Source organism: Ctenocephalides felis, unplaced genomic scaffold, assembly GCF_003426905.1.
Source record: "Ctenocephalides felis isolate EL2017-DRISC unplaced genomic scaffold, ASM342690v1 CF-g0.4_SCAFFOLD_01886, whole genome shotgun sequence".
NCBI classification, from domain to species: domain Eukaryota; kingdom Metazoa; phylum Arthropoda; class Insecta; order Siphonaptera; family Pulicidae; genus Ctenocephalides; species Ctenocephalides felis.
In genome coordinates this window covers 75,356,998-75,369,479 of record NW_020538040.1, presented here as the reverse complement: position 1 = coordinate 75,369,479, position 12,482 = coordinate 75,356,998, and the positions used below count along the sequence as shown (strand labels likewise).

Sequence of the window (12,482 nt, the reverse complement as noted above, 5' to 3'; positions counted from 1 at the left end):
TAGTATTTTATTTCCGCATTTAATAATTGTATTGAAGTATTTTATCTAGTTGCTAAATATTGCAATCCTCATGCATTCTCTCTCCGCTGAACAAAAAAAACTATCTTAAAATTATTATATTTATTACTTTTGTAAAAGTAGCCTTTGATAATACAACTTTAGAATAGATAAGTAAATTGCTTTTCATACCTTCAATATTGTCGAATTGCAACAAATTCAAGAAAAGTAAAACTTTTTACAAGTTTTATAAACAAAAAGGCTAATTTTGTTAGAATAAATTTGTAACATTTGTTTGATAAGTAAAAAATAAATTAGTTCATTTATAAAAATCCAATACAACGGCGTAATCTTAAAAATTCTGTCGTCTTTATTTTTCTACTGCCACGAATAATTATAAAACAACATTAGGCACGAAGCTTATTGAAAGAAAACGGCGAATATAATTACCTCATAAAAGCTACAATTTGTAGAACATAAGTAAGAATTTGACCGCCTAACTAAATATTTATACACACAAACGATAACATTTTTATAACGTCATAAAAATCTGTGTCCGCAGCAACAGGCGAAAGAAAGTCAAGGGGCGCCATTAGAGTACACACCTAATGGAACGAAAATTGATACCCAAACAAAGAGCAGTATTAGACATGTAGGGGAGAATCGGGTATACTCTATCACTCTTAGGTAGAATAGAGATTTTTTGATTTTATATATTCAAATTAATTTGCTGTCATTATCAATTACTTGTTGTTATAGTTAAATGTACTTAAAACTGAACATATATGTTCAGTTTATGTGCGTGAATAGAACTATAGCAAAAAGTCATAATCGAATATACATTTTCCGCGAAACTTATTTTCACTAAACCATTTTGTCTCAAATTATCATCTTTAGTAACGCATGTGAATGAAACCATATACTATCTCTAAATTTTACAAAAATTCTAAAATTGCACATGCATATGAATATTAGGGTGGTCCTTAAAATGGTCATTTTCAAATTTCCTTGCTCCCAGGGGCTCAAATGTTTCCAAATTGATAAAAAACAATTCTCTGAAAGTTTTAGCTCTTAATATTAACGTTTAGATAGAGCGCAATTCAATCAAACTTCGTATGGAAAAAGCATGGAAAAAATTTTGAAAATTTAAAAAAATATTTTAGGTATAACTTAGCGACAATTGAATGAGGTTTATTCATTAATTTGTTCGCTAAATTACATCTAAAAAAACATTTTTAAAATTTTTGAAAATTTTTCCATGCTATTTCCATACAAAACTTTGATTGAATTGCGCTCTATCTAAACGTTAATATTAAGAGCTAAAACTTTCAGGGGATAGTTTTTTATCTATTTGGAACCATTTGAGCCCCTGGGAGCAAGGAAATTCGAAAATGACCATTTTGAGGACCATTCTAATGAATATATGTATTAGCCACGTTTTTGGAAATTTGAAAAAACATTCGAAATGTAATTGTATTTCGGATTTTTAGACCGTTCTTCAATTATGCGAAACATTTTTTCAAAACAGCTATAATAAGCTATAATATAGATGTCACATTCTCAGTTTTTTAAAAAGGTTTTATTAGTTTGCGTACTTTTTGTGTTTTTGTATATTTTCTAATTTAATTTACACTATTTATTATTACAGTAAATAATAAAAATAGTAATAATTGAGAAAGCTATTATTCTTTGTTATTGTGAGTAGTAATAATCTAATAAGTCAATATTTTGTATAAAGTTTTATACATATTGCTACACATTCTATAATATATTGTCCTTTGCTAAGCACTAGAATATAACACATCTCATAAACAAAACTTAACAAAATATACTCTCTGTATTAGTTCGGTATAATATATAGTAGAATGTAGGACCGGCAATTACTTCAACCTTGCTAGCAAATAAAAATGTCAACAAATAGCAGTGCTCCAGAGACTCTCCGGCGCACTTATTGATATAGCCTTCTCTTCGAGATAATGAATACGTAAACACAAACCTGAGCATATACGAAGTATAGGCCGTTATCCTTAACAGTGACGGAGCCGTCTGCGAGTCGATAGTGACGGTCCATGCCGAGGGCGCCCACCCATGGGGCGGGTTGCCAATCCGTAAACACTCCGTCCGGGTGACGCAACCTACCGTTACCTGCAAACAGATCATATTGACAATATATTAGATTAGTTGGGGTGATGTTGGAAACGCTTTAAAGAGCAAACTTTAAGAGCTTCTTTATCAAACAATACTTCAAAATCGCGAGTTATCTAAAATGACAATTTTTACAACTAGAATCTTTTTATCTTTCTTCTTGTTTAAAATAATATGAAACCAATACGGTCACTTCAAACGTGATGTTAATATAAATATGTTAAATAATCGAGCGTAACATCAATAAAATTATGTTTCAAAGTTTATTTGAAATCTATACGTCACTATTTTATTAAATAATAATTTTCACAAACGTTTCGAGACTAGGTCTGTCTCATCATCAGTGTTATAACAAAATTTTAAATACGGAAACCTAAATTAGCATTATGTGTCACCCGCTACATGTTGTTCGAAAAACTATTAGGTTAAACTATCAGTTTTTCGAACAACATGTAGCGGATAACACATATTTTAAATTCCATATTTTAAATTTTAAATTACAACACACTGATGATGAGACAAACCTAGTCTCTAAACGTTTGTGAAAATTATTATTTAATAAAATAGTGCAAAAAAGAGTGTTGTTTGTTCATATTTCCAAATTAATTATCCACTCAGAATACATTTGTTATATATATATATATATATATATATACGAGTATATATATATATATATATATATATATATAATTCTTGTAGAATTCATGTTAAATCTAGAGACCTTGTTCTAGAAACAAATCTTGCGAAACGGGTACTTTTCAAAAAAGAATCGAAACAGCTTTTCATCTTTGATATTCACAAATATCTTTTCTTATATTTTATGTACAACGAGTTTACTGATACGTAAAACATTGTGAAGTATTCCCAGAAAATTGGATTACAAGGTTAGCTTGCAGTCGCGTCAAATTATCGTTGGCAATTTATGTGACAAATTCATTTTGCATCTTTTTCATAAATCGGTTTGAAATAAACAGAAGAAAACATTTTTTAAATCATTACTTGGTTTCAAATTTATTAGTAGTTTGAGGCTTTTGTTGCAGTAAAATGAAATTTAATTTGACGATACATTTGACGATACATCTACTCATCTACTGTAATAATAGTATTGCATACAGAGATAAATTGATTGTGTGCGTTTAAAAATAATAATTCTTTTTTAAATATATTTTCATATTAACATGTGTGTTTTAAACAACTAAAAATCATGTGGTTGGCATTTAGCCAGTTAAATGCAATTCGACGGCAAAGCCTTCAACAATTATTAAAAATTTCTCACCATTGTAGTGCTCGTGTTTTCCTTGTTCATATCTGCTTGTGTCACCAGAAAAGTGTGCAGCAGCTAATGGACGATGGCGCACTGGTGTATGGCCGGTGGTGCCCATGTTCTCGATGTTTTTTCTTATGACACGATGCAAGCGACGTCTACGCAGGGGCATTCGAGTTTCTGTTGGCGCTACTTGTTCCTTGAAACAAACAAAAATATATTGCAATTTATATATATATATATATATATATATATATATATATATATATAGGGTGGTCCTTAATATCAATATTTTCGAATTTCCTTGCTCTCAATGGCTCAAATGGTTCCAAATTGATAAAAAACATTTCTCTGAAAGTTTTAGCTCTTAATATTAACTTTCAGATAGTGCGCAATTCAAAATAATAATAACATTTTATATCTTTTCGTATTCAATTATATTGTATTGGAATGAATATAGGGCAATGTTCGTTTATGTCTACAAAACTATATCTTATGAACCATGCACTCATTATCTCATAGCTATGCACTAGACAATGAGTTCTAAAGTTAAACAAATCGATAGAACATACTCATAGCCACTAAGTAAAGATGCAAACTTGTGCCTCAAGTGGAACGATTATAAGCATCAGGACTAATTAAGGATCTGGAACTAATCGGTTGATAAGACTGAAATAAAACATCTTTCTTTTATGTATCACTGAAATATAACACCGGGCCCGCGGAAAAAGTTCAAAAATTTCAGGCGCATTAGCCGTCCGTCTCAACATAAAAGTTATTAAAATGTTATATTAGGTTGTCAAATATCTCCCTTCCGCTTTTTTGCTCTTGGTTTATAATACAAAAAGGCGGAAGGGAGATATTTGACAACCTAATATTTAACTCATTAGCCTTAACTTATTCATCCCGTAAATAGCAGTCTGATTCATTACATTATGATTAATAACAAAGCAATATTTGTCCCGGATTAAAAAAAAACCGATAGTCCGGAGTTTTCTAAAAGTATAGGTTTAAATGGAATCTTCGCAATGACTTGATGATAAAATTACAACTACCCATCAAATATTTAAAAATGATATATAAAATGAGTATATTTGTATTAAACAGTACGTTAGGAATGAGAAAATTAGCGAATGAAAATTTTCAAAAGCAAGTTAAAATAGCTTCTCAAATTTGTAATTTTGAACTTTTACTTTCAATTTTACGACAATTAGCACTAATTGAAACGAATTTTTTGATTGCCTGGCAAAAGTAGTTATGCAGAAAATTGAACAAAATTTTAAACAAGGCTTAAATATCATGATTTTTATTATCCTCAAATAGTCTTTAGTATTTTAAATCGTATTCAAGTTTTTTAGCATAAAAACCCCTTCCTCGTACGTGCGTCCCGCACTTCCATAACTATAGGTTGCCACCCGGTTTAGGGGCCGTTCAAGTATTACGTAAGTACTATAGGGGGGCGGGGGGGTTGTTGATTTGCTTATTTTGAGTTGACATGGGGGGCAGGGGAGTCTGGATGATGATTACGTCATAGGTAGTATTTTGTTTTTTCTACATTAATTGCAAAATGTTTACGTAAGCGTGGGGGGAGGGGGTAAGAGCTTTGCTTACCTTTTCTGACAAGGGGATGGTGGGGGGGGGTAAATAATTGTAATAAATCTGCTTACGTAATACTTGAACGATCCCTTATATGTTAAAATAAAATAAAAGTTACAGTATATTAAAGGATTGAAAACACATATATTATAAGTAAATCATACAAACCTGATAGTTGCGCATATCCTTTTCGTTGGCAAGCAAACTCGATTTTTTAACAACCCTTCTGTATGCCTTGCTCTTGTCTTCACCAGTATTCATGACTCTCGATTTGCGAACGAAGACTTTGGATGTTGGCATGGTACGTGGTGCAACTGTAGTAGTGGGAACCAGGGGAGGCATTTCACGTTCCAGTGTCGCGTAGTCCATGTTGGATGGCACGCGTTTCCGACCGTGCACGGCTGGGTTGTGTCTAATAAACAAATAAAAGTATTAAATAGTTTCGATATTTTCCGACATGAAGCCGAAGATTTATACCGCCATGCGTGATATTTGCTATATAATTTGTGATTAGGAAAAAATTGCGTTATTTTAAATTATTTGTAATACCAAATTATTATAAGTAAATTATAAGAAAAACGTAAAGATTTTTATTAATAAAAGTATTGAGAACAAAATTTCAAGGATATTTATGAATAACATAATACACTATTTTTATTACAAAATAGTAATTATGAAAGTTATTGTCCTTTTAGTTGTGCAGAGATAATTTATTCATTTGTGTATTGCATGATTAAAAGTTATATAGAAATATTTGTTGCTTTAATGGGTACAACTAGTGTAACCGCCTAAAAAATGGTGTTTTTGGGTTTTTATATTAAAAAAACTACTTTATCAATCATTTCAAAATTTCAGGAATATATTTATACACGTTTTAAGAATACATAGTAAATATTTTTTAAGTTATCGTCGATCTCCAACGGCGCGACAAAAAAAAGGCCCTTAACTGCTGCAGTGATTCCAGCCTTCTACGTGGATGAAATAAAAAAAAATTCTCGTTAAACTAGATAATATTGTCTGTAAAATGAACTACGATGAAAAAAAATAAATCAAAAATTGACAAAATGGCGGCGTTTTTTAAAAAAAATTTTGGTCGTTTTTCGACTGCCAAAATTCGATTTTTGATCCGATCAAAAAATCGATAGTTCATTTTAAGAAGAACTATATAAAAACATGTAAAAAAAAATTGATAGTGATCGGATCATTAGTTTTTGAGTAATTGCAGCAAATTCGGAAAATGTCGTTTCGAGAAAAACGCGTTTAAAGATAAAATGATCGTTGTACTATATACTTTTTAAATGGCTGTAACTCAAAAACTATTTGAGATATCGATTTGAAATTTTTATATATTATTTTTAAAGGTGTAATCTACCGAAATATGAAAAAAAACAAAAATCGATTTTTTCGAAATTTCACACTAGTTGTGCCCCTTAAATGCAATTGCCCTGTTCTAGACATATTCAGGATGCATCAAATTAAACGTGAGACTAACAGCAATTTCGACTCGAATATGTGCATATAATGCACATATATCATATATATGATGTTATATGTTAATATATGATGCTATTGAAGAATTAGTATTATTAGATTGTTTAATAAAAAAATATTTTATCCATACTTGCAGGCCTAATGTTCAATGAAAACTAATTATTTTTAGATTGCACGTTTTTATAACTAAGTCAAGCAATTGTTATTTCCCGAATGGTACCTAAATTCATCATCTTTGTTCCACCCGCGCCCCTGCAGCATAGGTCCTTCATGTCGCGCGTACTTAACAAGCGATTCGTGCAGTCTGTAAGCACTCTCATCGCCATCAGTTTGATTTCTGCGGTGGGCGTAAGATTCCGCTAAGATCGGCACACCTTGTCTTGTGGCACCAGCTATTTCGCGTTTATCGCGGTTGCCTTTATCTGCTTCTTTTGCACGCCGTCTGTAAAGCATGGCAGTTTAAGCATAATGAGGCCCATACATAGTGGAATTTTCAAGGGTTGCTATTTGCATTTTTATTCATCAAAATCTATAGTTTCAAAATTTTCCATAAAAATTACCATTGGCAACTGATTTTTCGTCAGACCATTTTTCAATATATTTCAATGTTCACTAAGCTTTAGAATAGGAATTCCAATTTTATTTATATTTAACCCTTTTGCTACGATAGTGTTGTCCACAGGAGTGTCGTTGCTGATACGGATCAGCGTGTCCATTAGTAGCGCTATTGAACAGACCACAACGATATATTTAAAGATACTTCTCTTATTATCAATAAACATGTGTTGGAAAATTAAAAATTAGGCTACTAATAAACTAAAAATTACAATAAATGACTAGAATTCTGAATACTTTAACTTATAGTGATAAATCTTGAAGCAAAGGCAAACATAACATGTAGTCCATGAACGACACCTGTACACACAGCACGTCGTACGGATGTGGTCCATGGACGGCACGTGTAGAAAAAGGGTTAAATATTTAAAATATTTGTCCTATATTTGCTTAGGGTTATTCTTGCCTAATTTTGAATGAAGATCCGCCAAGCACTAGTATAAGTCAGTATTTGCCTTGCCTATTGAGTATATTACATAATTACTATTGGTACTAAATTAAATTAATAGTTTATTATTTATAATTTTCATTAACCCTCTGTCGCTCGGCGTGGTCTGGCCAGACTTCTTTCGACTTCAATTAAAAAAAAAAAAACTTCTAGTAATCCTATCGACTTGAAATTTCTTGACTTTTCCTAAATTTTCGTTAGCTGTCGATCACTGAAAAAATCAGGACGAAAAAATGTACAAAAGGATAATTATAAGGATATTAACTTTTTTATACTTCGAACGGTCGAAAAGGTCTGTCCAGACATCCCATACATTTTGTATGAAATATACGCTTTTTGATATATGTAAACCAGTATTTTGTCTTTTTTCATGGTATTTTCTATTCAAACTGCGTTGTATACTTGTTTATCTATGGTTGTATATATTTTTTGCTATGTGTTGTAACATGAATGTTAGTATTTTTATGACGAAAACCTACCAAACTTATTGGTAATCGCAAACACTGAAAATCGGATGATAGTAATACACACATTATCAACAATTTTTCTACCCGTACTGCGTTCGAAATTTTTTTTGGCAAACCTGTAGTGAAATTATATTTTCACTTTCAGTTTTACAGCTCATTTCAAAGGCGATGCACCTCATTTCGTTTTCATTTGAATTTCACATTCATTGCAAAGGCGCCGAAAAAAAAATATTGTTTTTCATTGATATAAAACAGAAAAATTAACAAAAAAAGCAACGATTTTTTTATATTTTTTGATTTTTTTATATAATATAATATGTAATATTTTTATTATAAGCAAGCTCAACACATGCAAAAGACGGTAAGAAAAAGAAAAAATCAAAACTATAAATATTTAATACTAATAATTGTTAATATATAAGACACCAAAAACTCATTTATCCCATATAAATGCATGTAAAATGAATGGTGGTCCAGCCAGACCTTTCCGACCGTTCGAAGGTGAAAAAATATCCGACCGACGAATGGTTAATGTTAACGTATTTTTTATAAATTTTCCGCCCTATTGCGTCTAATGTCATTTTGTGGTTGATGAGCAAATGCATTTCATCTGCTTACACTTGATAGATCTCCATGTTTTACAAATATTTGAATTCGGTTTATAGTAAAACGAAAACCTAGAAACGGATCATTTGACGGGAGAGATTGAATTATTATAATTAATATATTGTAATTGTGTAATATTCTTTCTTTTACAAAGTTTTCGTTTGTGAAAACGCTACAGAGATATCTCTGCACTAGTATTGATATGTGAAACGTGATCACGTCATTCTCCCTACCCTCGAATAAAAGATAAGAGCCCTTACCTGTACTCGCCAACGTCCAATAGTTCTTCGGGTGCCTCGTTGAAACTTCTCTTGTCATCTAGTGGCGACGCCGGCAACTCGTCGAGGCTCGTCTTTTCCGCGTGAGGGGTCAATATGTCATGCCTCAGATTCGCATCACTGCCGGATAGCGGTTCCGCGCTATCGTACGAGATGTCGTAGTCGTCGTCTCCACTTGCGGCGAGTTCTTCGTCACCTTCTTCGTCATCGTCCTCATCATCCTCGTCCAGATCCCCGTCCAAATCGTCCAGGCCAAGGTGGTGCGCGCCTGGGTATGATTCGCCCCGGTGGCCATTGTGGGTTTCGGCGTATATCTGAGAATAAAAATATTTTAAGTTTTAATAGGAATCAATAATTTATTTGCTTTCGTAAAATTAGGTTGTCAAATATCTCCCTTCCGCCTTTTTGTATTATAAACCAAGAGCAAAAAAGCGGAAGGGAGATATTTGACAACCTATATCAATTCAATTGACGCTTTTTTGCATCTTAAATAATTATTAGCAAATAATTATTTGAATATCAGTGCATTCACCCAACGACTAATATTCACTAACAGCTAATATGTATATGGCTAATATGTATATGGTAATTATATTTTATATAAACATCTTAAATTTGGTATACTTTCTGCATTAAATTCTTCACCCCTTGCATATACCTATAGATTTGCGCGATTAAAATATGTTTATTTTCAAATTGACGAGTTAAATAATAATTTAAGTTAGATATTACCAGGAGCGTAGTGTGCATTGGCGGGGCCCCGTATCAAAATTTTTTTGTGGGCCCCCTCGGGTATGCCAGAATTTTCCCACAAAAATCTTCACTTATCATCAATATTCATCCGAAATTTCTACATACAATTCAAATTCAATACATATACACATTTATTAAATCATTTATAGCTTATGATGGTTATTGTGTTTGATAAATTTTCTGTTTCTATAAACAATAATGATCTAATGCTATTCCTGTATCGTCGAAGTATTTAACTTCTCGAAGGAAAAGTTAATATTTTTGCCAGAAAATAGTTTTTTACAACGACAGGCCGAGCCGATTCCTTGAAATTAGGAGAAGAGTCGTCCTCATTTCAAAATCATAAACCAACCGTTTGGAATATATCGCTCGAATAGTTTTTTAGCAATTAAGTAGTTGTTGAAATTAAATTGACGATTTTGATAAATCTTTACATGATCCTTACTATCATAGATACTAAAATATTATGAGCTTGTGATAAGACATTAATTTTAAAAATTCATAAAAATTTGGAATAAATCTGAATTCTTATTAATTGGGTTGACTATTCACACATATCGGGATGTACAGAGTTTCCTAAGGCTTACACCTGATTAGCTAATTTTTTATCAGTTTTATATTTGAAAACATTTTTCAGCCTCTTTGCGGTTGCAACTGGGTAAGTATGCAAAAATTACTTCGGGAAAATTGTATGCAAAACTATTGAATTCTGTCAGCTATATAAATAAATATTTAATTTCATATTTTAGAAATATTTTTAGTGAGTTTACAATTGGTTATAAAAATTAACAGAGATTATCTTACTGTATTTAGACGAAAGTTTCATGGAGACAGGTGTTTTTCTAAATGACTTTTCATGATTATTTTGACTTTTGTTATTTGTGAAATAAAATAAAAATTCGTAAGATTCTACTAACTTTTGCGCATGTTTGGAGTCCCCGTGCCCCGTGGCAGAAAAACTAAAACACTTTGAAATAATATAATAATTTTACATTTCTCGCGTCCTTCTTTAATGACATTAATTTTGATTGAACAAAGTTTTCGCGATTAATTAACTTTTTGGTGAAACACCTTTTATATTATTTTCTATTGCTTACGAACGTTGGGGGCTCCCGCTGGCTCGGGGGCCCCGTATTTTTGATACGGCTGATACGGCGGTAGTTACGCCCCTGGATATTACTATTAAATTTTCATTCTTTATTATTGTGTGTGTTAACTCCAACGTCGTATGCCAAAAAGGGCATTTTATTATTATAATTTGTGAAAGAAAGAATAATTGCGATTGTGGTAATCTGAAGTTAAACCTGATAATAAATAAATAGTGGATAGTACTGCCCAAGGGTAGGTACGTGAGCCGCGTTAAACTCCAACTTGATTCAGGAAAGAATAGTGTGAGAGATTTCCTATTGCCATTTCACACCGCAGAACTCGAAGGCCCACTTCATTTTCATTTGAATTTGGAAATAAATTTCTCATTTGTATTTTCAAGTGAAAATACATATCGCTATTACTACACGGTATCAAGTTGTTCAGAGCGGGGTTTGAGCTCACGACCCCGACAACACGAGTCCGTGAGCTTTTAACCATTACACCATAGAACACTAAAAAATCTGGTAATATTATATTAAGTTTCTTTTTCAACACGCTACTGTAAGCTATCTTTATTTGGCAAACCTAAACTCACGCCAATAATATACCGTTAATAAATAATTTATGTAATTGAGATTTGTCCCTTACTGTTATTATGAGACCAATTTAATTTATTTGATCAAATCCAAAGCACATGCATGAATATTGTTTAAAATGTATTGTCTCATCAGTCATTAAGAAATATTTGGTTATGTATCAGAACAAATATGCGTAAATAATCCGTAAACATTCCGTACGTTGCCTTTCTGGTTTCGCTATAAAACGTTTTATCGTCAAAACGAAAAACAGAATTATTACTGTTTCTGATGGTTTGTTGATGAGTTTTTTTTGAAAGAAGAGAAAAAACAAGCTCGGCGTCCGCGCGTTGAATGGGTGTTTCTTCTCACGAATTTGCTCGATGAACTTTAAATGATTGAACAATTTGCGTGCACGTCACAATCATTCCTCGTGGGTGACGTGCCGTACAGCTGATCACTATTAATTTATTGCCATTGTTATCTCGGCAAATAATCACCAATCGCTTAGCACGCGACAACATAATCATAACATGTAAGCATGATACACAGGAAAATAATGCAGCAGTATTTATAAAACGTAATTAAACCCAATTATTTTACGAATGATTTACTATATCCGTAACCAGTAAAATTTTTTTTAGCTAAACGGTCTGAAACTTCTCGTCTTGCGTTTATGATGAATATATGTATGTCTACTTTAAGAACATAAATATAAGTTACATACAATAATTGTTAAATAATACTACATCTAAAGTTGAAAACATATCAATTCGCGATTGGTAAAAAGTTGAAGCCACACAAAATCAATTAATTATTCGCAATTGTTATGATATATATATATATATATATATATATATATATATATATATATATCTAAATATATGAGGGCGGGTCGATTTGTATGGGTAAAAAGTCACATAGACACATGATTTTCGTATACTAGGGATCAAAATAAGATACTTTCCCGAAGAAACAATATCTCTAAAATGAATTCTGATGTTCCATGCATTACCCCAAAGATTGGATAAAAATCCTGTTTTGGCTCATTTAAAGCGCCTCAATAATGTCCAAATTAATGATTGACCCCCAGTAACTTTGAAGGTCGACCAACCCATGCCCATGGTTCACTCCCTGGGACCTCCCTTTAGAAGGTGG

The 12,482-nt window shown here is 32.0% G+C and overlaps 2 protein-coding genes across 7 annotated transcripts in view; one reads left to right on the top strand and one right to left on the bottom strand.

Annotated features, from left to right (window-relative positions):
- The window catches only part of LOC113374566, a 220,891-nt gene that overhangs the window by 91,251 nt on the left and 117,158 nt on the right, over positions 1-12,482 (top strand). The gene's annotated exons all lie outside the window — the stretch shown is intronic.
- LOC113374565 (protein eiger) overlaps positions 1-12,482 on the bottom strand; it is an 82,978-nt gene that overhangs the window by 2,724 nt on the left and 67,772 nt on the right. Inside the window, exons 2-6 of the mRNA XM_026614538.1 lie at positions 8,890-9,221; positions 6,714-6,935; positions 5,171-5,414; positions 3,419-3,605; positions 1,994-2,142 (exon numbers count right to left, since the gene is read on the bottom strand). Coding sequence (XP_026470323.1) covers positions 1,994-2,142; positions 3,419-3,605; positions 5,171-5,414; positions 6,714-6,935; positions 8,890-9,221 — 1,134 coding nt within the window. The remainder of the gene's footprint in view (positions 1-1,993; positions 2,143-3,418; positions 3,606-5,170; positions 5,415-6,713; positions 6,936-8,889; positions 9,222-12,482) is intronic.